The following is a 25,627-nucleotide window of genomic DNA, read 5'->3' on the forward strand; positions in this document are numbered from 1 at the left end:
CTCCGTCTCTGCTGGTCTACTGCTAGCACAAAGGAGCTAACTAGCAACAGTCCGCACTGTGGTCACAGTTTAGCATCAATTAAGAAGACTGATGCAAGCTTACATCGAGTCTCACTAATTGGCCTATCAAACAGATTGATTGAATAAGAGTTTCAAACTTCCCCATTGACAGAGCAAAAATTTACACAATCACCACCAGAGAACTTTCAATTTAGTGTCCATTGGTAGCACTGTACTTTATACTATGTCTTTATACTAAGGCTTTTTTAATTATGACAGAAGTTTCAAGATCTTTTGTCAATTAGGAATGAAAGTCCACTGGAACTACACTAGTTGATCTGTTTAAGCTGCTGCCCATTATAAGCGTTTTTACTACTACAATAATTAAATTTGCATCGCAGGCAGGCTATCAGCACAACAACAGGAACTCAGTCTGGTATATTTACTTAAATTCAAATATTCTGTTCCAATCAAGTTGTAATTCGATGGCCTTGTGTTCGACATAATCGAGTTTAGTGCTTTAATCGTATTTGAATGCGTTCTAGGTGGTTTTGCCCTGTATTGTCCGACCATGAGAGAGCATACTGAAAGCAGCATGGATGCCACACAGAAACCTCCATAAATCTAATATCCTGTCCAGTTCAGTGATGTAGCGGCACACACACAGCATGTGACAGAAAGTAGATTTTTAATACCATACACATAAAGTCTGACGAGTTACAGTGGGCACCGAGTAAGGTTTAGTGAAGCAAAACCGGCGGTGAACCTTGCACAGGATCCACATTTAAAATCTATCCACAGGCAGTAAATTAGTTGTAACCCACTACAACCTTCTCCCATGTTGAAAGACGAACCCCAAAAACTTTAAAGTTCTTACTCTTTTGTGACCACTTTTGTCACCTCTCTCACCCTCTGACTCGAGGCTCAACATGTGGTTACTTGTGCTCAAAGGCAGAAGCACACTTATCTGTCCTCACCAGCAGAAAATCTACCCGAGAAGCACATCAGAGGAGCAGGCTGTTATGAATGGGTCATAACTCCCGTAACAAGATCTCCACACAGACACCTTGTCTGGGTAGGAGGGTAGGACGTGCAACAATGCTCCATTGTATGTGGCTGGTTTTCAGTGCAGCTTGGTGAAAAGACGAGGTAACGAGATCTTAGCCGCCAGGAAAGTACACCAGGGGAATGGCGACCCAGTGGAAAAAGAGAGAGATAAGATGGATCACAGTGCCAAGAAAAACAAATCGTCTCCAAGAATATCTGTGAACCGCTTCTGTGTTTACTCATTTACATATTTACATAGTTGGACATTTTGACGCAATCGCTTGGGAGCTAGCAAAGCTATTGAATCTAGGAGCTGCCTTCCAGATTTTTTCATCAATTCAAATGTATTTCGCAAAACCATGAATAGAGAGAGTTTATACTGTTAATTCTGGTTTTAATATATGTTAACCCGTCATCCAATTAATATAGCTCCATGGGTCATGCTACAATCTCCACCAGTGTTGGTGGTTGCAGACATAAGTTGCACAATGTGATTTTATTGTGAAATTCTATGAAATGAAGGTTGCAAGACCATTGACGGCATTGTGTTATTGGGAAGTACAAATACATTTTACTTCACGTGAAATCAATGGCTTACTGCTCAAAGCACTGAAGATGATTTCGAACTGCTTTCTCCCGAGAAATATTGGTTGTGACACTTTACGTGATATGCATCTTTAAAGTCACTCAATCCGTAATTTTGAGTAAACAACTGAGTCTGGCGACTGAGTGTAACATGAATGGAATAGTTATACATTACTTCCCTGACAAAATGAGCAACCAGCTAGAGAAGAAAATGGAGCAATTGGCAGATATAATCCTTTAGAAGTCACATACAGTGATGGAGATGAAAGGAGAGTTAATTAACAGACGCTGCAAAGAATAGACAATATAGATCAAAATTTGATGTGCAACAACTATTAACTGACATGTTTGCCAATATCCACTGACAGCGGAGAGACACAATCTGAGAAAAACCAATACATTAGAGTATGTGCAGGTAATTATTTTACCTTTGTGTATGAAACCACTTGCATTCAGAAATAAGCGTACTGAATCATACATTTTCATCTAATCACTTGCAGGCCAACACAGTTAATGTATCTGACCACAAAAAATTTTAAAAATATAGAAAAAGTCTTCTTCTTGAGGAGCTTGACAGGCCCAAGGCAACACACACACATACACACATCAGCTTATTATGTGTAACCGGACTCAACTCAGAGATCAAATTCATTTTCTCAATTTCTAGCTGTCAAGTCCACATACACGTGCGGAGTATAGAGCGCAGAGATCCAGAGCATGTTAAAGGCCTGAGTAAATTTCTTGTGAAGGACTGGAGGAGCTCTCCTGGGATGCAGCAGCCTGGCCCTGCCACTAAAGGTAATAGGGTCAGACAGCTGCACATTAGCTGTGGATCATTTCCTTTGACACAGCCGCTGATTTCACTGGCAGTGGCAGTGCAGAGCCCGTACCTGTACCTGCCAGGCATATCTGTGCTCACTGCGGAGAGAGGGCAGCCAGCGGAGCGCCTCTTCGCTCCCTCACTTCCCAGGTACACTTCACGCCTTTCGGATTCTCCCCCCAATATCTGCATGTGAAGCACGGTAAGCTTGTTTCATGGAAAACACACAGAAGCACGTGCGTGCGCTCTCTCATCATGCGTATATACTAAGCGGCCTGTTTTAGCCGGAGAAGCATCGTTCCCCGAAGATGCGAGGTTAGGCCATTCATTTCACAGAAACACGAGCAGATCAGACTGAGAGAGCTCCCTCTCCCCAGCGCTCCTCATTTGAACAAGACAAACACAAGGCTGGTAATTAAAGATGTAACAAAAGCTCTGTCAATTGTTTCTCCTCTCATCTCCGCGGTCGCATCGCCATGCATTACAGCGCAAAGCCTGGTCTGGTGTGCTCCTGGAATCAGGGCTGCTAGCTAAGGTTCAGCTGTCCTCACATCCACTAGATGGGGGGAAAAAAAATAAATAAAAACACCTCTTCCCCTGTTGAAAGAGAAAGCAGCACTCCAGTGCCGGTGTTGTTCTTTTGTTTTAAGCTTCATAATATCAGGGATGAAGATAATGAAATCCTTCAGAGCTCATAGTGATTTATATTGCATGAGTGAGCAAGCTGGGATTTGGCGTCTCGCTCAAGGACACTTTGACAGCGCACATGGCTGTTGATGGACGTACGCTGGCTGTAGAGGGAATTGAACATGTGAGCTGATGCGAGTTCCTTTTCTGCAAACATTTTTTGAAGACGGAGCTGCTCTTAAGGCAGAAATAATCTCATTGATTAAGTTAAAGCTCAGTGGGCAGAGTCAAAGAACTTCTGTGTTACACAGCGTGTTGAGGAAACTCACAAAGGGCTCCGGTCAAAAGGAATGACTTTTTTTTTTGTCGGGCTCGCAGCAAACTATTTGTCTTAAATAGGGCTTTATGTGTTGATGGACGACAGCACTGTCACAAATGTACACGTGATCCGAGCGCTGTGGAGTTAAATTTATATCAAACAAAATGTCTCTGATTTGTTGTCGGACTATCCAATCAGTCGAAATACGCACCATAATAAAATGGAAAAACCGTGCTAACAGATTCATATTATGAACCATTGAGTCTGAAAAACACCATATTTCAAAGTCAATTTTTGAAGGACATTTTCAATTTACCTCAACATGGATACCTTTATTAGGATGTACTAAAGTTAAGTGCTAAGATGTGGGAACTTGGGGACACTGCTTAAATGCAGACATAGCCTTACAGCGATAATGCATTTAAGGATCCAGATCTTGTAATGTAACAATGACGCATCAAGATTTTTATTTAATCCTGCTGGACGTGGGCAACAAATACCTGGGAAACATGGTTGAATGACAATAAACAAACATTAAACCTTGAACACATCCAGTTGAGCGACTGTCCATATAGCTAACTTTACTATTTATTGCTGCTGTTCAGGTTTTGGGTGCACTAGCTAGGAGGACACTTCGAAGAGTTCTTGTGTCTCACTGATTCCATCTAAACAAATACTTAGTTAACAGTCAATTTCAATGTCGGACCAGAGTGATTCTTTATCTGGGACACCCTTTCATACTTATCTATGGTATTATACATTATATATACTACACCAGAGGCTCCTGCGTTAACGCAGACCCTGCGTTGACCTCGTGTAGCTGACATCCAACTCCCCAGAAATGTAACAACGTGCTGCAGCAACACAGAGAGCAAGAGTTGTGATCGGTCCACTTGGTTGTTGTGCATTTCCACTTAAGTATTTACAGTTGATCCTCCATCTCCACAATTTTCAAACTGATTGATTTGGATCAATAAAGGATCAGGAAATCAATAAAGAAATTTGAAAGTTTCAGCCGTCATTGTTGAAAGTGAAGCAGGAAGTAGAAACAAAAATCAACCCGACTGGCAAAAAAGACACAGCGCCATCTAGCAGTTGGGTGGAGTTGTTACAGTGCAAGTCAGACTGACGAGCGCACAAATATAAATGTCTCACATTTGTACAGTTCTGCGCAGTATAAATTACACATTAGGGTGCTTTCACATCTTCGATCAGCTTGTGTTTATAGAAAAATAAAAGTTCGGATACGCCCTCAACACTACGTTTTTGCAAACTGTTTTGTGATCGGTCATAATTTTTCATGAAAACCTGGACTTCAGATAGTGGGGAAATCAACAGCGAGTGTGGCCAGTGGCATTTATTGCTGTTCTGTGATTCATGCACCTGTGTTCCGTATATGAACAACGTGCTAAGGTTGATCAGGCACCTAGGATACAAGTAGTAATATGTGTTCACATTGTAAAAGAACCACTCCGGAGAGTGATTGCAATCAGGTTGAGACCACCCTATCTAATCGCTCCCTCGCTGAACACAAGTATGTTACGAATAGAATAAACAATATCCCAGGCCAGCAACACAAATGTTTAAAACAAAATGATAGGCAAATATCGATTCCTACTTCAGTCAGACCCACCAATTCCAATTTACCTAAACATTCCTGAGGCTAAAACAGTTTTATTCTTTACAACCTGTCAAATTGGTCCACCTCTACTTAGTATTTCTTTTTGCAGAAACGTGTTTCTACATGGCAGTAATTGCTTCAGGGAGCACAATGCTGTTGTTAAAAATGATCGCTAAAGATGGAAAGATCAGACCAAAGTTGTAATGAGTCCACACAGTACCGATCACATCCTTGGGTATAGAGATCAGCAAAAACAAGGTTTCAAGACGCCATCAAGGCCTTTAAAAGAAGACTACTCGAGCTTCACCACTCACTGTAGCTGTGCCACGTCTTCCATCTATAAACTTTAAACTACTTCAACACTAACTGGTACTCTGCTCCCAATACTGCCGCACGGCACACTGACTTTCTGGCTATATCATCTCAACTAAATCTTCAGACGTCAAACTGGAGGTGTCATATTATCCTTTTTTTTGCACGTAGAGGATGAATTTTGCTGCAGATAATGCACAGATCAGTCCCAGGAGTGTCACATCTTCAAAAACCCATTCATAGCAGAAGCAGAAGTGATGGCAATTAATTCCGACTTCAGGAGCTCCGGTCTGCTCTCTTCTACATTTGTCAATACCAAATGTTTCCACATTCTTCGGATAGTTTTTGTCAGCTCAGTAAATGAGGTATTAAAATTCTCCTTTGCTCTGTGGTTGTCTATCCGGCACAAAAGAAAATAAAAAAATAAAAATGACTCTCCTTTAGGAATAACTGATGGAGACGCTTTCGGCACCTTCCGGATCCTGCAGATCCCGCTTCACTGTGGAGCCGCACGCAGCAGTAGAGTCATTAGAGAAGTCTGAGACAGATGATTTCAGATCAGTCTGTCACCAACCCCTGGGTTGCCACCCCAGCGCAGCGTTAATGGGAGCATTATTAAATCAGCCAGATTTTGGTGGGATCAAGCAGCCACTTAAACCTTTGTTCATCCTTCTCGCCCACATCCTTCTTATGTTTTTTTCCCTTCTCTGTTGATACAGCTCTTTCCAACATAAGTGTAAGAACACATAAAATTCCTTTTTATTCATCCTTGGGCTTAAATATAAGTTTTTAAATTTCATAAGGTTTGATTGTAAAGCTGAAAGAGCAGAATCCCTGAAACATTTAGAATAAAGAAGCTATTGTACAAGCAGGTCTATCAACCTGAAATTAAGTGAATAATGAAAAAGGTCTAGGAGACGGTGCCCTTTAAAACTTGGATTTTTTGGCCCCATTAGCAGCTCAAACAACGGAAAAATTACACTTTCAAACAGATGGGCAAAAAAAGCCAATGTGCCCCCAAAAAATGAAACCTAATGTCCTAATGGTTATCTTTTATCTCAACTTCAACCAATAGTTTTACATGTAAAAATTAAAAAGAGAACAGAGGATAAACCTCAATATCTTTGATCATACTTTGCCTCCCCTCAAATACCAACCTGATGTAGACATTTACGAACTTCAGGGGATTAATTGGGCTGAACCCGACTTTGTGACTGACGTGTCTTTCCTGATCTTTAAATGGACTTTCATGAAAGTTGCTACGGACTCATAATGACTTTGGTTGTCACCTGATTTTTCCTCCCAGCATTACCATGAAGGTGGCATGTATGACCTGAACTGAAACATCTCAACAACTTTTGAATACTGCCTGTCTTCAAGAACCGCAACAAGAATGATATTTACAAAGTGAAGTGTAAATTAGTAAATTAGCCTGAATTGTAATGACTTTGCAATTGAAATGTCTCTCCAGCCTTTAAATGGAAAGCTGGAACAGAAACACCTAGACAACAGATCCTACCATTATTCCCTGATGTTTCTTTTAGCATTACCAATGAGACCTTTTACGACTAGAAGTGAAATATCTCAACAACTTTTGAATTTATTACCATATAATCTGGTGCAGACGTTCCATGTTCTTTGGATGAACATAAATGCAATGTACACCATAACCCAAAAAACTTAAGTAATTAACCACAGCTCTTTATATATAATTAGCCAAAGTTAACATGCGGCTAAATATCTATCAACAAAATAGCGTTTAGCTTAAAGCTGTTAATGAAGCTGTTTTTTTGCACATTGCCCTTTAAGCTAAACAAAAGCATAATTGCAAAACAACACTTTAAATGTTTACAAGATTTGAAAGACTGCATATTTTATTTTATTTCATGTGTTCAAAATGAGATTACTTCCCTTTGAATTCTTTGTAATGTGTACAGCGCCGTGATGCTTTTTATACAGATATATATATATATATATATATATCCACTCTGCCTGTGGTTTGTCATCCCTCCTCCATGATCTGGAGTCTATACAAGATCTTCAGTGCGAATGCCCTCTTGGCATACTCTCGTATGAGGGTGGACAGAGGTTGGTTGATGTTTACAAAGCTGCATACAGACATGAATTAAACACATTCACCACCCCTCCTGCAGCACCTTGTAAAGCCACCAACATGGGAGTCGTCGGCGCGATCGTTAATGCACCGGTGAAAACGTCATGTCCTTTGGTAAAAGGGTTCAGTCCAAGATCCCCTGACCTTCTGATGGTGCGTTTGTGTGAATAAAGTAGCGGCATAGCACAGGTTTTGTGGATCCAAGACCTTCTGAGACGGGTCCTTTGAAGCTTTTAGTTGCCAAGTGACAGGGGGGAAATAATGTATGCAGTGAGAGACTCCAGGTGGAGGAAGGACTTCACAACTGTACTAATAGATTTCTTTATGCGCTGCTAGTTAACGAGGAATCGGCCAAGACTGGGCGACAGCTTCATCTATGGTGCTGCACGAGTTGGAGCAAATAAAGCGGCACCTGCCGTAACTCCTGTTCTTCTCCTCTCATTGTTTTCACTGCGTTTGTTAAGCTGGAAAAGGAAACTTGTCACGCACTTTGAAAGAAGCCACAGCTTTTTCCACTGTGATAAACAGGTTTGTTTGGAGGTGGAGGGAGAGGAAAGTGGTGGACGGTGTTGTTTAAACCCCTGCTGAACCATTCCTTCCTCTGATCAGGACCAAACCACAAACACCACCAACAAAGGAGACATTTATCCTGTGTGTGTTTGTTTCTGGTTAGCTGTGGCTGCCTGTGTATACACCCCCTGCATACCAAACATCTTCTAATGGATGTTTGTTATTCAATCCAATTGTTATTCAATCGGCTCTGGGAAGTGAGTGTAGAAACTTAGTCAAACTTGTTGATATGAGTCGTGTGCGCTTGCTGCCTGGTGTTTTGAACGGCAGAGATGTTTCCATTCGGTTAAATAAATGCAGAAGTCCTTTCTCCTCGGTTGCTGCCACAGCGCTTGTTAACTCTAGAGCGCGGACGCTATTTTTTCATTTGGAGAAACGTGTTTTCCTTTCTTTTTCCCCAAATTCATTTTGTTGGCTGTATGTAAATAATTGAACAGGAATAACATCGCAGACAGAAGACATTCATAATTCAGGCATTTCTATGTTCTGTGTGCATTTTTTTTCTTCTGCGTCCGTCTTAACGCATGTGCTCGCCCTTAATTTCGACTTCAAAAGCTGTTCCGGTCTTTCATTTCCAGTGGCACAGATAGGGTCAAAGGGACAGTGCGGAGTAGGGGTTATGGGAAATGACAGGACAGGGAGGGGTAAATATCAGACGCTGTTCCTGAGGTTTGCGGTCCTGCTGCTTCGAGGCCCCGTGTCTCCTCGGCTCCTGTCAGCTCATCAAGGCCAAGTCCCTGCCTATCCCCGCTGGTAAACCGCATCAAAAAGCCCAGGGAGCCTTTTATCCCAAACAGAATGCCGCCTCATGTCACAGCGGAGGTTCGGCAACAAGCCGCACACGGATGGCAAAGTTTAACACGTCGGAGTGAAAGTCAATACCCTGCTGAGGTGGCGTCGCTCAGACACGAGAGGGGGAAATGGTGAAAAGGTCACCGGGAAAATAGGATCTTGAAAGACACAGCTTGTCTGAGACAAGAGCACGAGAAGCAGGAAGCCAGATGGAGCCAGGCAGGCACTTAATGTCACGGTTCACTCTTTCGACCCTGTGCCGATTCCGATGCCTCACAATTAAGGCCAAACATCTTAGTTTTGTCTTTTCCACCAATTACTGTAAAGGTTACTGCAGCTTGGCTTGTGTACACAAATCACCCGTTCACGTGTGTGTGTCTCCCTCAACAAAGACACAATGACTTCCCCGTCTAATTTCCCTTTGTTTCGACCCGTAGCCAAAATCAGACATGAAAAGGCTTGACTGCGCACCCCAAAGACACAGAAGAGCTCTTTGTACTCGGGCTTGTTCTGCTCCATGCCATTTCTAATCTCGGGCAGAAGGGAAGAGAGCAGCTCCTCTTATCTTAGATGACATGGAGGCTTTGCTCCCCCTCTCTGGAGCTCTCTCATCTTGTTCTTCTGAAACCTAACCCCCTTTCATGCATTCCCCTAGCGGTGGCTGTGGTGGCGAAGTGATACGCCGAACGAGACTGGCTGAATTCTGTTTAGGTTATGCCATTTGAAGGCTGTTACGCGACAAGCAAGGGTGAAGGAGCAGGGCATTACCTCCGATGCTCTGTATTTTTCATCAAGTCTGGTGCGGCCGTAACTGTTTTCATTATTTTTAATTGCCTATTTGATCCGCAGCACCATTAAGAGCTTATTTAACATTCAGTCTTGGGGCAGCAGGTCAGGTGTTTATTAACTGGTAGATTGTGTGCTTTCTCTGGAAGCAGACCTTTTGAAAATGTTCCCCCGATGAATGACTGTCTCCAAGTCAACCCGAACGTTTATTTATTTATTTTTGCTGGTACTAATTTGCATGTGGTCAAATTATGCAGGTGAGGGCAGATTGGGGTGTTTGAAATGTAGCAGCGCATAATTGCAGTAAAGAGTGGCGTGTTCCTGAAACCATCTCGATATATTTGTACAGACAGTACAGATCTTCATTTGAAACAAGAACAATCTGTGTGTTGTCCTACTGTGAGCTATTTTCATTATTAACAAATTGTCCATGTTTTATTTGTTGTTGCTGCTAACTGCGTCAAGTGACCTCAGAGCACACGGACATGGACGACTACTTAGGGTTAAAAAACAGCTGACAAGAAGCAAGTCTAACGTCCATGAAATCTGATTTCAGAAGTTCAAAGGTTTGTTGTAAGAGGTGTAAAAAGAGCTTTGAGGTGACAGAACACGTCACGGCTTTTAGAAACCTACAGCGATCAACCTTAAGAGGAGGCGTTGATCCGATGCGTAAAAAAAAGCACCGTGTCCCAATAACATCCCACATATCACCGCGAAACCAAAGTCCAGCCCCATGCAGAACACAACTGTATCCAATCTATTTCTACGGCGGATCTAGCTCTTTGTGAGGAGGCCCGAGGGGACTTGTTTTCCAGACGTCCACCTCCGTAACGGACTTTAAAAACAGACACAGGCCCTTCCATAAGTCCTAGAACTTCAATTCGTTCTGCCAATTATCATTCTCTTCGGTGCCTCAGTGACGGAAGGTGTTGTTCAATGGGCCTGAATGCCACCGTCTCCGTGGCCCGCCCCGACAAAGAGGGAGCCCCTGACTTTACTTTTTTTTTTCTCTGGGGGTCCAGTCAAGCATACGCTAACAGATCGGCCGGGGCGCTAACCAGTCAGGTCTTCAAAGAGACAAAGACGACGGGGCGGGCGACAGAGAGGGGGAGGCTCGGGTGGCAGTGGCGAAGAAGAATGACCTGCCAAATGAGAAAGAAGACATATTGAAAGGGACAGAGTGGGAGAAAGAAGAAAACATATTGAACCGATGGAGAAGTACAACCTTTTGACCATCTGGCTCAGTAGGTGACAACAGCCTTCATCTGTATTTTTAGAGCTGTACAACTCACCAAATTACTCTGTCAGGAAGATTAAGGAGAGTCAAAGGGCTGTCGAGTGGAAAAAAAAAAAAAAAAAAAAAAGAGCAAAGTCGTCTCAATGGGCTACGGCGGCGGAGAAACTTTTGCCGGCTTCAGGCTGGTGCGCCGTCGCTTTATTTGGTTTCTAAATATAATATGGAAACGGCTCAGACTGAGTTAGGGAAAAAAAAACAATATTCTCATTTCTGGTTAAACATGGTTGAGTACGTCTCCAATATGATTTCACTTTCCCGAGCCTTCCTCCTCCTCCCGGGGAGAAACCTGCAAGAGACTCGACTCTGAAAACCTCTTTTTGCTGCATTAATTCCATGATTGCTTAAATGAAACACCGCTATTTTCTCGCTCAGCGCTAAACAGGGATCTCCGTGACCATGACTAATCTTCGGCTGCACTTATTGTGCGCGTGTTGGCGCGTGCCTATTTCTTTCTGCCTTTTTTGCCAATTTGGAAAACTAATTGCTCTAACTCTGACCGGGCAAGCGGCAGAATATAATGCAGTTTAAAGCTTCATCTTTTTTCCTGCCTATAAATCCTCGCACAGATCGGGGCCGTGTACAACACCGACTCATTAAAATGTATTAGGCAGGGTTTGTGAGAGGTGATTTTTTCTTTTTTTTTTTCCCCCTCTCATCCTTTTTCTACATCGTCGGTCTGTGATCCTGCACCTCTGGCAATCTGCGCACTCCCAGCCAGCGCACGCTCGTGAGTTTCTCCCCCACGCCGGTCACTTTTATTCACTTGCAAATACACTGGAATGAAATGGGCTGCCTTTGTGGCGCGCGCAGGAGCACTTCACTCCACTGCTTACTATCTACCACCTCTCTTCTCATTCCTTCATCCCTTGCTTGCCTGATTTTGCCCCCCCCCTCCACCCCCCCTCCACCCTCGTTGCAATTTCACCCGTCTCCTGCTGTCAAACTCCACCGCCCTCCCTCCCTCCCAGTTCCTTCCTCTTCTCTGTCCACTGCTCCTTCCCATGCCGGAGGTTGTAGATTGCTGGATTACGCTGGAGCCTGGGGGAGGTCGTCCCACTGATTGTAAAGAGAGGGACAATTGGTCCTTTAGTCTGATTGGGTCCCTAGAAAGGCAACACCCGGGATGAGAGTGTGCAGACAGCACGGGAGAGGCACAGAGCGGCAGCGGCAGAACAGAGGCAGCACAAGAAGACACATATTTATTTATATGCAGACGGAAAAAGAGTGCGAGAGGGGGGGAAACTTTACAAAGAGGCCAGGGAGAGACTCGCGTGGACTCAAGGTGACTTTACGGGAACCGATGCACTGCAGGCGGCAGCTTTCGCAACTTTTACAATGGAAATTTAGCAAGCGTGCGGGGAAAAGAAGCGCACACACATAAGAGGAGAAGAAGAAGGAGCTTCACAGGAGAAGAGCCTGAGAAAGAGGAATAAAGTTGAAAAGAGAGAAGGGAAAAAGGTAAGGTGTGGATTTTCATTTATTCGTTTGACTTTCAGCGGTGACATTTGGAAAAGAAACGCCAGTAAGACTGTGTACGCGGGGAGGGATGAGCTAAAGGTGACAGGATAAAGGCCGTCTTTACAGTTTAACTGATATGCAAAGAAACAAATGAGTCAGAAGCAGGCAACTGTTCACGGGCTCGTGGCACGTTAATAAACTTTCTGTGGCCTCAGACGCGGCTCCGATTCTCAGCACGTTCGCACTGTCGCTACTTCAAACAAGTCATGCTGAAGGAGAGGAATGCCTGTCTGCCTTTTACGGACCTCTGATTGGCATTCAGACGGTCAGTCCACCGCCTGAGCCAAGGTTCTCGAGATGAGGGCTCTTCTTTTTTCTTTTTTTTTTTTTTTTTTTTTAATACTATCAAACCCATTTAGCGAACGCCCGTCTTGTAAGTCGACAAATAAGGTGCCAGATTGGAATGTGCTTCGACGCCGGAGCAGGCAGACTTTTGTTGCCATTATCAGCGAGAGGCAGAGAAGGATTCTCTGAGAGATGAGCTTCGCGCGCAGGCCTCCATATTAACAACACCTGAACGGATTCCGCGGCGGCGCTCGCCGCTCAGATATCTCGAATGACATTTCCAGCCCCTGAAACAGCTGGAACTCCCCAGGTGCAGTTAATTCTACCCCCACACCCCCCACACCAAAACTCAAAAAGAGATTATGGGTCGGATATTAATTTGAAAGGCTCCGTCCCCGAAGATGCCGCTCTTTAATTTGCGACACTGATTGCAAACTTTTCCAGATGACGCTCATGCACGGTGACATCATTCCCATGCACCAGTGGCTGGGATGAACGCCAGTTTGCGTGATTTAATTTCTCCGTAAATGACAAGGCTCCTTTTATGGCCTCCGCCGAGCGATGAGTGAACCGAATGTGCATCGAGGAGGAGAGCGGGGGGCCGAAACGAGTCCAAGCAATCGGAGAGAAAGCTGGAAATAAGTGATAGGGCAGCGCGGAGAGCGGAGCAAACTTCTGAAGGCTCACAAAGGCGAATAGAGAGCGGAGGGCGGGACAAGTAATTAAAAACACCTTACGGTAAACGAGCCGCGGGGAGGGAGGCGTTCGTCGCGACGCAGCGGTGGCGGCATGCACAGCTGCAGAGGCCGGGACCGGGGGGAGCTCCCCACAATTAGAGAGACAGGTTCAAAGCCTGCCCCATGCCAGCGTTTCTGTCCTGAGGGGGGCCATGGGTTGGAGGAATGAGGACGAATAGAGGGTAGCAGCCTGACACACACACACACACACACACACACACACAGAGGCATGCTGTGAACTCATATTCATACACGCACACACACAAACAACTGTGTGATCTTGAGAGAGTTTGGCCAGAATGCACACCTCCCTGAGCCCGAATCTGACTTTGAAGGCTGCCATCTCGCCCTGTGAGCCAGCTGAGGAAGCTGGCTCCTTGCTGTAGGCGGTGATGGTGGTGTAGACCCTCTGCTTCAGAATACACACAAGACCTGGTCAGGTTATCCATACACATACAAAACGTACCAGGCGCCATGCTGAGAAGAAGACCTGTCTATTTAAAAAAAAAAAAAAAAAAAAGTCAGTGCGGCAGCAGCAGAGTCTCGATTTAATTATGTGTAAATACGTAAATAAACATAAAAAATAAAAAAAAAAAGGATGAGGAATGTGGCTCGTCACGCTCCGTACTCGGCCCTGGAAGCAAAATTAGATTCAGAAAAGCCTTCTACATTCCGCAAACAGCACCGCTCGGCTTATTGTGCCCGGCTTATTGAAAGGCACTTTCTCATGCCGGTGCTTCTGCATCTCAAAAAACACACGTCGACGCAGCCCTCCCCTTCGCCCGGGTCGGAGATGCACAGAGCCTCCGAGCTGCCTCCACCGCCGCTTTCCAGCGACCATGCAAAATCAATTGTGGTTAACAAATTGGCCGTGACGTTTCGCCCCTGCCGGGGTGGGCGGAACCCCCTTTTCCATGGGTCCACCCCATTTTTAAGGACCTTTTCCACAGTCTGGGAGGCCTCCTTTCTAAAGCGGAGGTGAGCGGTGCACAGACATGGCCACTGTGAAATTAACACTTTATAATGCTCCACATAGCACTAAAACTGGGCCATCCCATTCTAATGTGCCACACACTGAGCTGGCCCCTGGTAACCTCAATCAGTGAATGGGAGTTTGGTGGACGGAAAAGTCTGTGGCAAGTTATTTATAGGTTCACGCCTAAAAGTAACACTTGCTTAATCTATAAATCATTTGAAATATCTTCCAAATATCTTCGAGAATGCAAAGACATCCAGTTTAAAGAGGTGGAGCTTCTGGCTGAACTTCAACAAGGTGAACAAAGGTGGCGAAGTGATATAATATAAGGGTGAAGACAGTTCGAATCTCACTTCTGACAGAAATCGTCCACGTAGTGTTACAGTGTTGTACTACCCAGCTTTTATTCCTATAAATACAAATTCCGAGCTTTTCCAGTATCGACTCCTCATTAATCTGAACAGGTGGAGTTGAACAGATTCTGTCTGTCAGTCAAACTGTTTGCTTCCTGTTTGTTTTCCTCCACTGGAAGGAAACACTCACCTCTCTCCCTCATGAAGGAAACAGTTTGATATAGTCTGTTGTTGTCAGATCGCAGTTAATGGAGCAGCAGGTGGACTTGGAATACGATGATACAACAATATGGCCCGTCATTTTCTCACACCAGCTGCTCCCCCTGACAATCACCGTCTCCTTCCACTGTCACTCAATTCCTCCTTCTCTCCTCACCTTTCCTTTCAGGGGTTTCTTTCATTTCCAGACAAACAACTGCCAAATTGGATGTTTCAATAGCTCCTTTTTTCTTGCCATTTTGATTTCATGTTACCTAGATGACTCCAAATTGTGTTATTTTTCTTCCCAACACAAAAGGCAGATTCTTCAACCGAGTGGAATGCTTCCGCCGGGTGGGAAAATACCTCGCTGCCTTAAGTCTGGAAAAGCTTTTTCATATGACTGCGCCTCCACCCTCCGCCTTGCTCCTCATCCCTTCATCCTCCCATCCCCTCTGTCCGCCGTTCGCGGTCTGTGTGGCCAGCTGCCGCCCGCTTAAACAAGCGAAATGCCGTAAGATTAGCCGAAGAAAGACGTGTGAAATGTTTTGCCAGCACAATTGCGTCGCATGTCACCTCATTAGGCACGACAAAATGGAGCAAAATGCCCGGGTGCGAGCCGTGACCTTTGGAGGGGAGGGGCCGCGAGCGGAGGCAGAGGTGCTTCTGAGAGGGAAAACGGGGCAGCTAATTTGACTTCATAATGGCAGCCAGGGCGGCTTGAATAGACAGAAAGGAGGGGAGCAGCGAGGTCAAGTGTCAGCCATCCTGGCAAGCAGCCCTCTGAGGGTTTCCTTAACACAAACACGCATGGACGTGCACGCACACACTCAGCCCGGCCTCCCGCTGACAATGCAGCCACGCCTCCCAACCTCCCCTACCTTTTGTGCCTCTTCAACAATGATTAACTGAGTTTGGCCATTCAGAGAGTCTGCAGCGGCACAATGCTCTCTCTCTTACAAAACATAATGGAGTCAAACCATGAGTCAAACAGTCTGTCTTTCTTCCGCTGTTTTTTTTTTTTTTTTTTTTAAATTTTTTTTTATTTTCCATCTCCCCCCTGCTAACAGCCGCTGTGCTTTTCTTTTTGCTTTTCCCCCCTCATTTGGCTTTCTGGCCATAAATCCGCCTATTTTCCTCCAGCCTCATTAATGCAGGAAGGAGCGAGCAGATGCAGCCGTCCTCCTAATACAAAAAACAACAACATGCAGATGGAAGGCGGCCGCGTAGCTCCCTGTGTAAAGGTATCGATTAGCTCAAGTCGATACGTTAAAAAGAATCTCCTGCAAAAATCCACAGGGTTGACCTCGGTGCTCTTAAAGATTCTTATGATGTTTGCTTCGAAAGGGAGCGATGCAGAGGAAGAGGGCATTTAGAGTCATGAAATCCAACATCCAGGAGATGCCACGGGGGCCAGCCAAACCTGCGATAGGGAAGAATAAAAAACAAAAAAAAAAACACACATGCACAGACAGAGTACACTTGTAATGAACGATGTGCAGCACCGACGGTGGGTTGTAGAACATGGTGTGAATAAAGCAGAGCTGCGGTGTTAACAGAAACACTACAATCTCAGAATATCACACCCTCGGGCCATTTACAGGAGGTGTGAAGGAGCTCACTTCTCCTCGTGACAGGAAGACGGAGAAGGAAGGGAAAGAGAGAGTGGTACATTTCCTTTTTTCCTTTTTCTTTTCTGCTGAAGCGAAACTGCCTGATGTCCCAGAGCTGAAGTTGCTTCATCACTTCTACTTCACACTGGGGCTCCCTTCAGTTCAAAGTTTTAATAAGCATCATTTTAAACACACGGGTCACACTAGATAATGAAAACAAAGGTTCACATACGTTTGCAACTGATATGTAATACTGGCTATTGTTTCTGAATAAATAAATGTACAAGTATTTGGATTCTTGCACAGATGTTGAGGTAGCTAGGTGATTAGCCTAGCGTAGCATAAAGACTGAACGCAGGGGAAACAGGTAACTTGGCTCTCTTGAATAAAAAATCTGCTCTTATTTTGCTACTAAGTAGCAAAGAAAATCTCACTTTTTTACCCAGATTCACAAACAAAATGAATACAGTGATGGTGTACCTAGTTCCCCATCGTCTCCTCCCGTGACCTCGTCACCAGCACACGAGGAAGTACAGCCTCTGATAAACCGCAGACACACAGCTCATTATAACTCAACAAAAACTCAGTAGTAGAGGGATAATCTGGTGGCAGGGAAAAAGATTGCGAGTGCGTGTCATCTCCAGGCCTCCAGCAGCGCCACAGTACACCATGAAAAAGATGTTAGCATCCAAAAAGTCGTAAATCTTAGACTCATCTCCCTCTTTTTTTAATCTTCCAGGACACCGGCAGCTGCCAAAAGGACGGGGGACCAGGAAATAACCGCCCTCGCGAGGAAAGAGGGAAAACTCTAATAAAACACTACTCTGTCCTGCACAATGGGAGAGCAACCGAATCTTCCGAGAGCATCCAGCAACTTGCTCCCTGTGGCACTCTGCATTTTGACCCTTCTACCCCACACACTTGTGGGTAAGCCAGCAGAGGAGGAAAACTCGGCGCCGCTGCAGAGGGTGAAGCGAGGCTGGGTGTGGAATCAGTTCTTTGTCCTGGAGGAGTACACTGGACTGGAACCACTTTATATCGGAAAGGTCAGTGTTAACTACATGCTGTAGGAACACGAGCACACAAGAAGGTGCAAACCTGAAGAAATGGGAAGAGTACGGGTTTCTAGCCTGGTAGGGGAGCAGGTTTGTTGCGTGACCTTTTCACTTGGTGTAGCTCAAGTGAAAGCAGCCTTACTGTAGGTGCTCTAAGTGATTTTAACTCCCAACTTTCAAACAGTGCAAACTCAGAGATCTATAGGGGAGCTCAGCAGCCCAGAGGTCATCTGCAGCTTGGCCAGAGCTGAATGCATGAATGCGAAAGAGAAGATCACGGGTGTGCTGAGGCAAGCTTCAATGAATGCATTAAATAAAAAATAAAAAAATCCCAATTTAATCCCTGGATGCACCCAGTCCACACTGAGACATCTGCCTCTCGTCTGGCCACTTTGAACCACAGCCAGACAGCAGTGATTGAGTTAACTGACTCGAACTGAAGCTTCACTTAGCCTCCGTTCCACAGAAGTGGACGGCACATCTGCAACACAACTGACGTGCTCACAAAGGGCCGCTTTGATCACTCGGCTGCTAAAGTGAACTGAACATTTGATCAATAGCTGTGAGGCCAGTCATCGTTCGGCAGGGAACAACAGAACAACCGCACAAACTGAAAAAACAATTTCCATTATGTCACTGAAAGAAGTATTGTTGCATTGTTTTGTTTTTTCCTTTGAGCCACCTCAAAACTATTGTCCTCCATAAAATAATTTTAAAAGCATGCTCATTGAGGAGAGGAGGCAACTGTTCTTGACGTCTGCAACTTCAGCAAAAGAAACAAGTTAGAGTTGGGCTTTGCTGCCTCCAGACTCGTGGGTTCTAGCTCGAACAAAGATGAAAATATAATGATAATCAGAACTTAACCAGTATTTATGGGGTGTTTTGAGTGGCTTAGTTTCACCCTTAATGTGAAAGGAATGAGCTACAGTAAACCGGTTTTCTGACTTAACTAAGGAGGTATAGTCCTATTTTATAACCAATGCAATATTAAAATGTCTAGAATAATATGTTTATCATCAGTTCTTGGGTAATTTTGTTTTTGTAGCACCCAATATTATTTGCAAAAATGTCTCTTTTGAATGGTGTAGACCTACAAAAGCTATAAAAACTAATGTTTCTACATGTAAATAGTGGATATCACTAGATAAGAACAAGAAAACCTTTAACCTTAATGTAAAATCTCTCAAAGCCCGGCCGTCTTTCCTCAAAATTCCTATAAATGTCCTCATCTCCACGCTCAAGAACAAGGCCGTCCTGCTTAATTAGTGTTGTGGAATAACTTTGCCGCCACCATTTGGGAATATGGAGGAAAATGTTGGATTCTGAAAAACCTAAGACTAGACAGAGGAGTCCTTAGAGAGCTGCAGGGGGGAAAACGCTATTTCTTCTTTTTTAGAATGAAACAATTCCTTACAGTTGCCATAGCCTATTTACTTCTATCTTAGGTCTTATTTTCCCCCCCATTTAGTGTTCCTTTATGGACTCTTTTCAGGCTAATTTTTCCAAACTGAACAGAATAAGTGATTGTGACAAGCTGGGCTGCTACCCAGAGAGCCACTCAAGGCAGAAAGGCAGATATGACAAAGCAAGAGAGAGATGTACTGTAGCATCCTTCTTTAGTTTCTTTCCCTTCTGCTCAACCCACACCACCTCTCCGCTGCTGAGGAACTTAGTATTCAGAGCTGTTGGGTCGTCGGAGGTTTGGTCTGAGGCAGAGCAGGTAATTGATAGCCCGAGTGTCGAACGCCGTCCTTTCATGGGCTTCAGAGGGAAGGAGGGGATCAGAGCAGGAGATGGCGGATGAGGCGGAGGAAAGACCCCAGCTTGAGATACATCACTGCGGGACGTGGGGCTAAAGCCCACAATGGAGTGCTGATTAAAAAATCTATTCTAGGCCAAGCTGGTCTCTGCAGGAGAGAGTGCAGGTGGAGAAACTGCATTGTCCGCTGCTCAGGAATGATGGGTTGTGTGAACGCCGCTGCTCAACCATCACCAGCATTACAAGAGCCAATTCTGTAGCAGAAAACTTTCGGCAGTTTGACAACCTCGGCCGCGTCATTACACGCAGACGAGAAGCAGAAATAAGCGTTGTGACGTATCGGGAGTGTGAATTCTGTTGTACCCTCGCTTCACACACCTGTTGATTACATACGAGACGGATGTCAATGGGGGCATTTAATTCTAGCCCTGCCAGCGTGATGGCAGTGAGCATTCATCATACACAGAAGACCCTCTAAGTACAAAGTAAAGGCTGATTGCACATCAACAGGACGTCATTTGCACTTAAAGGCCACAAAAGGCCTCTGATTGCACTGCAGGATCCATAGCAACAAACACTCTCGACTCTGTGATTAAACATCTACTTACAGACGGAGTGTTAAGGTACACACAGAACCTCTCACCGCCCCTGGACATCTACAGTTCATTTATCAAAATAGGAGGGAATGCAGTGACAATGTCACATAATAGTTAATAGAAATAACACTGTCAATATTAAACTAAATGCCCTGCACTGATGACACACACGGGCAGGCAAGCAGGGATGGATGGGCGGATGGATGGAGTGAAGCAGTAGAATGGTTGTGCACTTACATTTATTTAAAAGGAACATTTCAGCACCTCAATTGCATCATTACTATTCATGTTATAATAATCTAAAACAGCACATCAACAAACTTCCTCCGAATATTTGGAGAAATAACCAGGTCAGCACTAAATCCTCTTTTTTTCATACGGCTTGTTTTGCCTTTAGTCTGCTCTTCAGCAAGACAAACAGATGTTTAGTTGGACTGAGATCATGGGGCTGGTTTGGAATTTCCACCGTCTGGCCTCAAAAAGTCATTTGATTGTCTGGTCTTGATGTTTAGCATCTCACTGTGCTGCTGCATTGTTCTAAATTTAGGAGATGCAACCCAATTAATCATCCACAAAAACATGTCACTGTCTAATATGTTTGGCTTTACACTTGTTGTTGGTGCGGTTCAAATTGCATCCCCTTACAGGTTTTACCATTTCCCGTCATTGTACTTGTTGCGAGAACATTTGATATAAACCCGACTGACGCCTCTGCAAACATCACAGCTCCACTCCGACATGGACAAAGGTGACGGCTCCATCAAGTACATCCTGACTGGCGAGGGCGCGGGCACCACCTTCACTATCGACGATAGCACCGGGGACATCCACGCCATACAGAGGCTGGACCGGGAGGTGAAAGCCCTGTACATCCTTCGAGCCCAGGCCCGCAACCGCCTAACAGACCGGCCTTTGGAGCCTGAGTCAGAGTTCATCGTCAAGATCCAGGACATCAACGACAACGAGCCCAGGTTCCTGGATGGCCCCTACCATGCGTCTGTCCCGGAAATGTCCAAAATAGGTAAGAAAAGCTGAAAAAGCAGGGCAGATGTGCTGCTGCTGCTCTTGCTTGACACACACATCTCATGTCCCTCATTTACTGTTCATAACCGGTTTTTGAAGTACTTAAAGCCTTTGGTTTTTGTGAAGATAACCAGTGTCATCTCCTTCTCATCTCTGCGTCTTTACCCAGGAACATCTGTGATCCAGCTGACTGCCACAGATGCCGACGACCCCACGTATGGCAACAGCGCACGTGTGGTCTACAGCATCCTAGAGGGCCAGCCATACTTCTCTGTGGATGCCAAGACTGGTACGGTTGCACGCACGCCTCAGAAACTCCTTCTGAAACATTTAATCTGTAACCACGGCAACCGGCGGGTTTATCCATTACACGCAGAGGCTAGAGGTTTCAAACTTCATCAGGCACTTTAACTATTTTATGAGCTCCGAATGCATTTCTAATAAGTATGACTGATGTTAGATGATGCGATAAAGCACAAATTTGTTATTAGCAGTCCACACTTTTTGCCCCTGTGTAAACCAGCCAGCCAGCTCTGAATGTGGGAAGCACAGCATGGCTCCTGTTGTTGCTATGAGACTACCGAACATTTTCCTGATACACGGGGCTCTTTTGTTGAAACTTGCACCATTTCTACGTCCTGGCACTTGAGAAAAAAAAGATCTGCTGAACTCCAACTATGACTTCTAATGAGGCCAAAACTTTGTTGAGCAAGTACTTGGAGCCAATTTAATACACTTGCATTTACACTTACATTTTATCAAACCTCGCCGATATTCATTTCTGTTGACGATATTTGTTTTGTTGTCTTGGTCGTGTAATGATATTTTGGACGAAGGTGTGCTTCTAAATGTGTTGCACCTCTCTGTATTTGTCACTTTGCTCAATAGAGGACTTGACTCATCTGCTCTCCGCCTTACCCAACAACTTTGGGATGAGCTGAATTATCACTCCACATGAGCCATGGACTTTAGTATTGATTTTGTGGATGAATTAGAGCAAATCCCTGCAGAAAGCTGGAGTCCAGAGAAGTGGAAGCTGTTGCCGTCTATATACTTTTGGCTGCACAATCCAATAAAGTAAAAAATTTGCATGTATAAGCATGTATTCCAGACTAGCTATAAAAAAAAAGAAAGCACACAGAACATTGCAGCGTGTGGTAGCAACGTTCATAACTCAGTTACACATCCAAAAACCCATTAGTTTCACTGGCCATTGTTTAACACAGCTGTCTCATTTCCTTGATTGTCAGCACAGAAATCTGTTGCCAAACTTCCCCGGTTGCGCTGCCCATCAGCAGCCAGTCAGACTGCTGCTGCTGTAGGTTGACTCTGTGGCTATCAATCAGCCTCCGCGACTCGACTATAAGCACAGCCCCGAGACTTTTACTGGTGCCGACACGATGTAAAACTTCAATATGTACAGCTCAGTGCCCGGAGCTGTTACATGCACCCTGCAGCACAAAACATTGTTTGACCTTGACTGAAGTCTGACTGTTCTCTGTTTGTTTCCGTGGTGCAGACAAAATAAAGTATGAGCTGTCTGATAACCGATATCTGGTTGGGTTGCATGGTTGAGGCCTGTTAAATGAATTCCAAATTCGCTGTTACTGTAAAACCATCCAGTAAGAAAGGTTCTCTTAAGCTTTCTTTATTTTATAGATCACAAATATGTCCAGCGATTGAAACAAACACATTTAGTCTTCTGGGAACTACAATCCTTTAAGGTCAGTCACAAGAAAGATTGACAGTATGATTGTGCTGCTGCTAAATCTGCAGAATCTCAGGAATAACTTAATGAATGCAGAAAGTGAAGCTGGTTGAGAGCCATGGAAGGACGTGTACAGTATTAGTAGTGTTCCTAATAAAGTGCTCAGGGATGGCTCTCAGGTTCCTTACAGCCTCATACACTACACTAGTTTACTATTAGTTGGACCCTGGACCTCAGCTTTTCAGGTGATTCAACATGTTGAAGGAATACATATTACAGCCACCTGCTTGTATGATGAGTTTTTTCTCATTGGCCAACTGGATGTTGTCCTTGGAGTGCAACTTTTTGGTCCAGACACTGGTAGCAATGTCACAGTCAGCCTTCATTGCAGATGCTGATTGGTGTGTCAGCGCCTTGAAAATCTTTCATTAAAGTAGAACAGGATGAGAAGTCATCCGTCCATTTAGAGCAATGACAGTCCAGGAAAATGTCGTTCGATCCCAATCCATGTCAGCAGTCCTTGGTCGCTGACTTTTACTTCACCCCTCGTGTCTCCGTCTGCACTCTCTAACTCCCTCTTTCTCGCGGTTCCTCTCCTCAGGCGTGGTCCGGGTGTCCCTGGCAGACATGGACCGTGAGACCAGAGAAAACTACACCGTGGTCATCCAGGCCAAGGACATGGGCGGACAGCTGGGGGGGCTCGCTGGCACCACCACCGTCAACATCACGCTCAGCGACATCAACGACAACCCACCCATGTTTGACCAGAGTAAGAAACACTCCGCATCTACTTCTCAGTCCTTTTCTAATCCCTCCTGACGATCTCAAGAGCTGAAAAACGAGCAACATCGAATTTCTTTCGGTAGCAGGGAAACAAAGCAGCCAAGGAGGTACTACAGAAATAGTATGTAGTGCTAAAGACATCAACAGAAAAAGTCACACTGTGCAACTCTAAGTTTATGTTTGTCCAAAGGTTAGTGATCAATTTCTTGCCCATAAAAAGACATAAAAGAAAGGAATAAGTTTTGGTGTTGCTCTTTATAAAGATCTTCTTGTCCATTGGTGTATTTCAGCTCAGTATTATGCAGATCCATGCAGTTAAAGTAAAATGATAGTAGGAGTAAACCCTTAAAATGCTCATAATTTTACAGTGAATTCTATATTGTGTCCTGTAGCGAATCTTGAGCTTATTGCGTTGTTAAACCTCCAGCCGTAGGTGGAGTCATTTGTGGCTGACATGCATCACAAACCTCAACTCTGAGCCCTCAAATGACCCTGAAGTTCAGTTGTGTTTCAGGGTTGTTGGCCTCTCTGTGCCGTTTCAGCGCTGTTAGCCCCTCTGGCCGCTTCTGGCCACCAGTCCCCAGCCGTTTACCCTGCTGGCCTCCTTCCTCCGTCTTTCTCTCAACCACCAGACACCCCATGCTGTCCTTTTGATTATCCCCACTTCTGCTCCTCTCATTACCGTCCCCCTGAGGTCAGGGGTTGTCTAGCTGTCTGTGGTCATCTCAGCTTGGAAGACTGGTGGCTTCACTCTGAGACAAAGAAAACACCCACTGCCCACTTCCACCTCCGTCACTAGTCCCCCACCAATTAGGGCCATCAATCCGATGGAACTTTGATCGGTTGTGAAGAGCTTCAGGGATTCCCCTCTGTCAGGCACATTGTGCAGGCATTTCACTTTGGCCTTCGGGGAGAGCCACAAATTGGGCAGCTGTCACCTCTTCTTTGAGGTTAAACGGTAGATGAAATTCAAGCCAACCCACGAGACAGTATGTAACCCAATTGTGAGGCGTTTATGTGGGGAATTTATTTTACCCAGCCTGAGATGTGATTTTGAGAAGAGAAGCTGCGTGGGTGGCAGAAGAGGTCTGGCTCCATCTAGAGGAGAGAAGATGGAATCACCTTAGAGCAATGGCTTTATCCATGTATCTCCTCAGGGTTGTACCAGATGAGCGTCCCAGAGTCGGCACCCTTGGGTTCAGTGGTGGGTCGTATCTGGGCTAAGGACAGGGACATCGGGGTCAACGCTGAGATGAAGTACAGCATCATAGATGGAGATGGAAGGGACACCTTTGATATCAGCACTGATCCCACCAACCTCTTTGGCATCATCACAGTGAAAAAGGTACATAAACAAAGTGATAAAGAATATGTATATGTATATTACATGAAGGTAGCGCTATTCGAAAATAATGACTTTTATCAATAAGGAAAAAACATCTTTTGTTTGTTCATTTTTTTCATTCGCAAACCCTTTTGTAAACCGTGAAAGGGTCCTTTGTCATCCAAGGAGAATAACACAAAACTCCCTTCAAAAATGTGGCAATTTATTTTTTCCTTGAATGTAGCATACCTCACGTACCTTTTAAGTGTCGTCTGCAGCTCATCTATTCTATTCTTTAAAGTCATATTTTGCTTTTTCATCTTGACTCATCTTACCTTTCCTCCAGGCATGTCAGCACATCCTTGTATTTGGGGATTTTTTTGCACCGGTATTACGAGTTCAGATATAAACACTGCAAGTTCATTGTGCACGAGAATTATTTTTTTTTAAGTCTGTCATTTTCTCCCACATACCAGCCGCTGAACTTCGAGAACAAGCCCAGTTACACACTGAAGGTGGAGGGAGCCAACACTCACGTAGACCCGGCCATCCGACATCGCGGGCCCTTTAAGGACGTCACCATCGTGCATGTGAGCGTGGAGGACGTGGACGAGCCCCCGCTGTTCGACTCGCCGGTGTACTACGTCGAGCTGCCAGAGGACGCCGAGATTGGGATGCTGGTGAAGACGGTGTCGGCGAGGGACCCGGACGCTGCCAACAACACCGTGAGGTAAATGACGAAACTGAAGACACAATCCTGGTTTCAGGTTGTCTACAGTTGTGTGAATGTACAGCACACGTTATTTTAGC

General features: G+C 44.8%; 1 protein-coding gene across 2 annotated transcripts in view; it reads left to right on the forward strand.

Moving 5' to 3' along the window:
• LOC124995859 (cadherin-20-like) overlaps positions 1 to 25,627 on the forward strand; it is a 65,888-nt gene that overhangs the window by 30,389 nt on the left and 9,872 nt on the right. Inside the window, exons 1-7 of one of the 2 annotated variants that reach the window (XM_047568581.1) lie at positions 11,929 to 12,347; positions 17,309 to 17,615; positions 20,706 to 21,000; positions 21,172 to 21,291; positions 23,312 to 23,479; positions 24,651 to 24,838; positions 25,294 to 25,547. In XM_047568581.1, the coding sequence (XP_047424537.1) occupies positions 17,406 to 17,615; positions 20,706 to 21,000; positions 21,172 to 21,291; positions 23,312 to 23,479; positions 24,651 to 24,838; positions 25,294 to 25,547 (1,235 nt within the window). In that variant the 5' untranslated portion in view covers positions 11,929 to 12,347; positions 17,309 to 17,405. Of the gene's footprint in view, positions 1 to 11,928; positions 12,348 to 17,308; positions 17,616 to 20,705; positions 21,001 to 21,171; positions 21,292 to 23,311; positions 23,480 to 24,650; positions 24,839 to 25,293; positions 25,548 to 25,627 lie in introns of those variants that run through there. The other variant, XM_047568580.1, reaches the window with a different exon arrangement.

This window comes from Mugil cephalus, chromosome 18, assembly GCF_022458985.1.
Source record: "Mugil cephalus isolate CIBA_MC_2020 chromosome 18, CIBA_Mcephalus_1.1, whole genome shotgun sequence".
Classification (NCBI taxonomy): domain Eukaryota; kingdom Metazoa; phylum Chordata; class Actinopteri; order Mugiliformes; family Mugilidae; genus Mugil; species Mugil cephalus.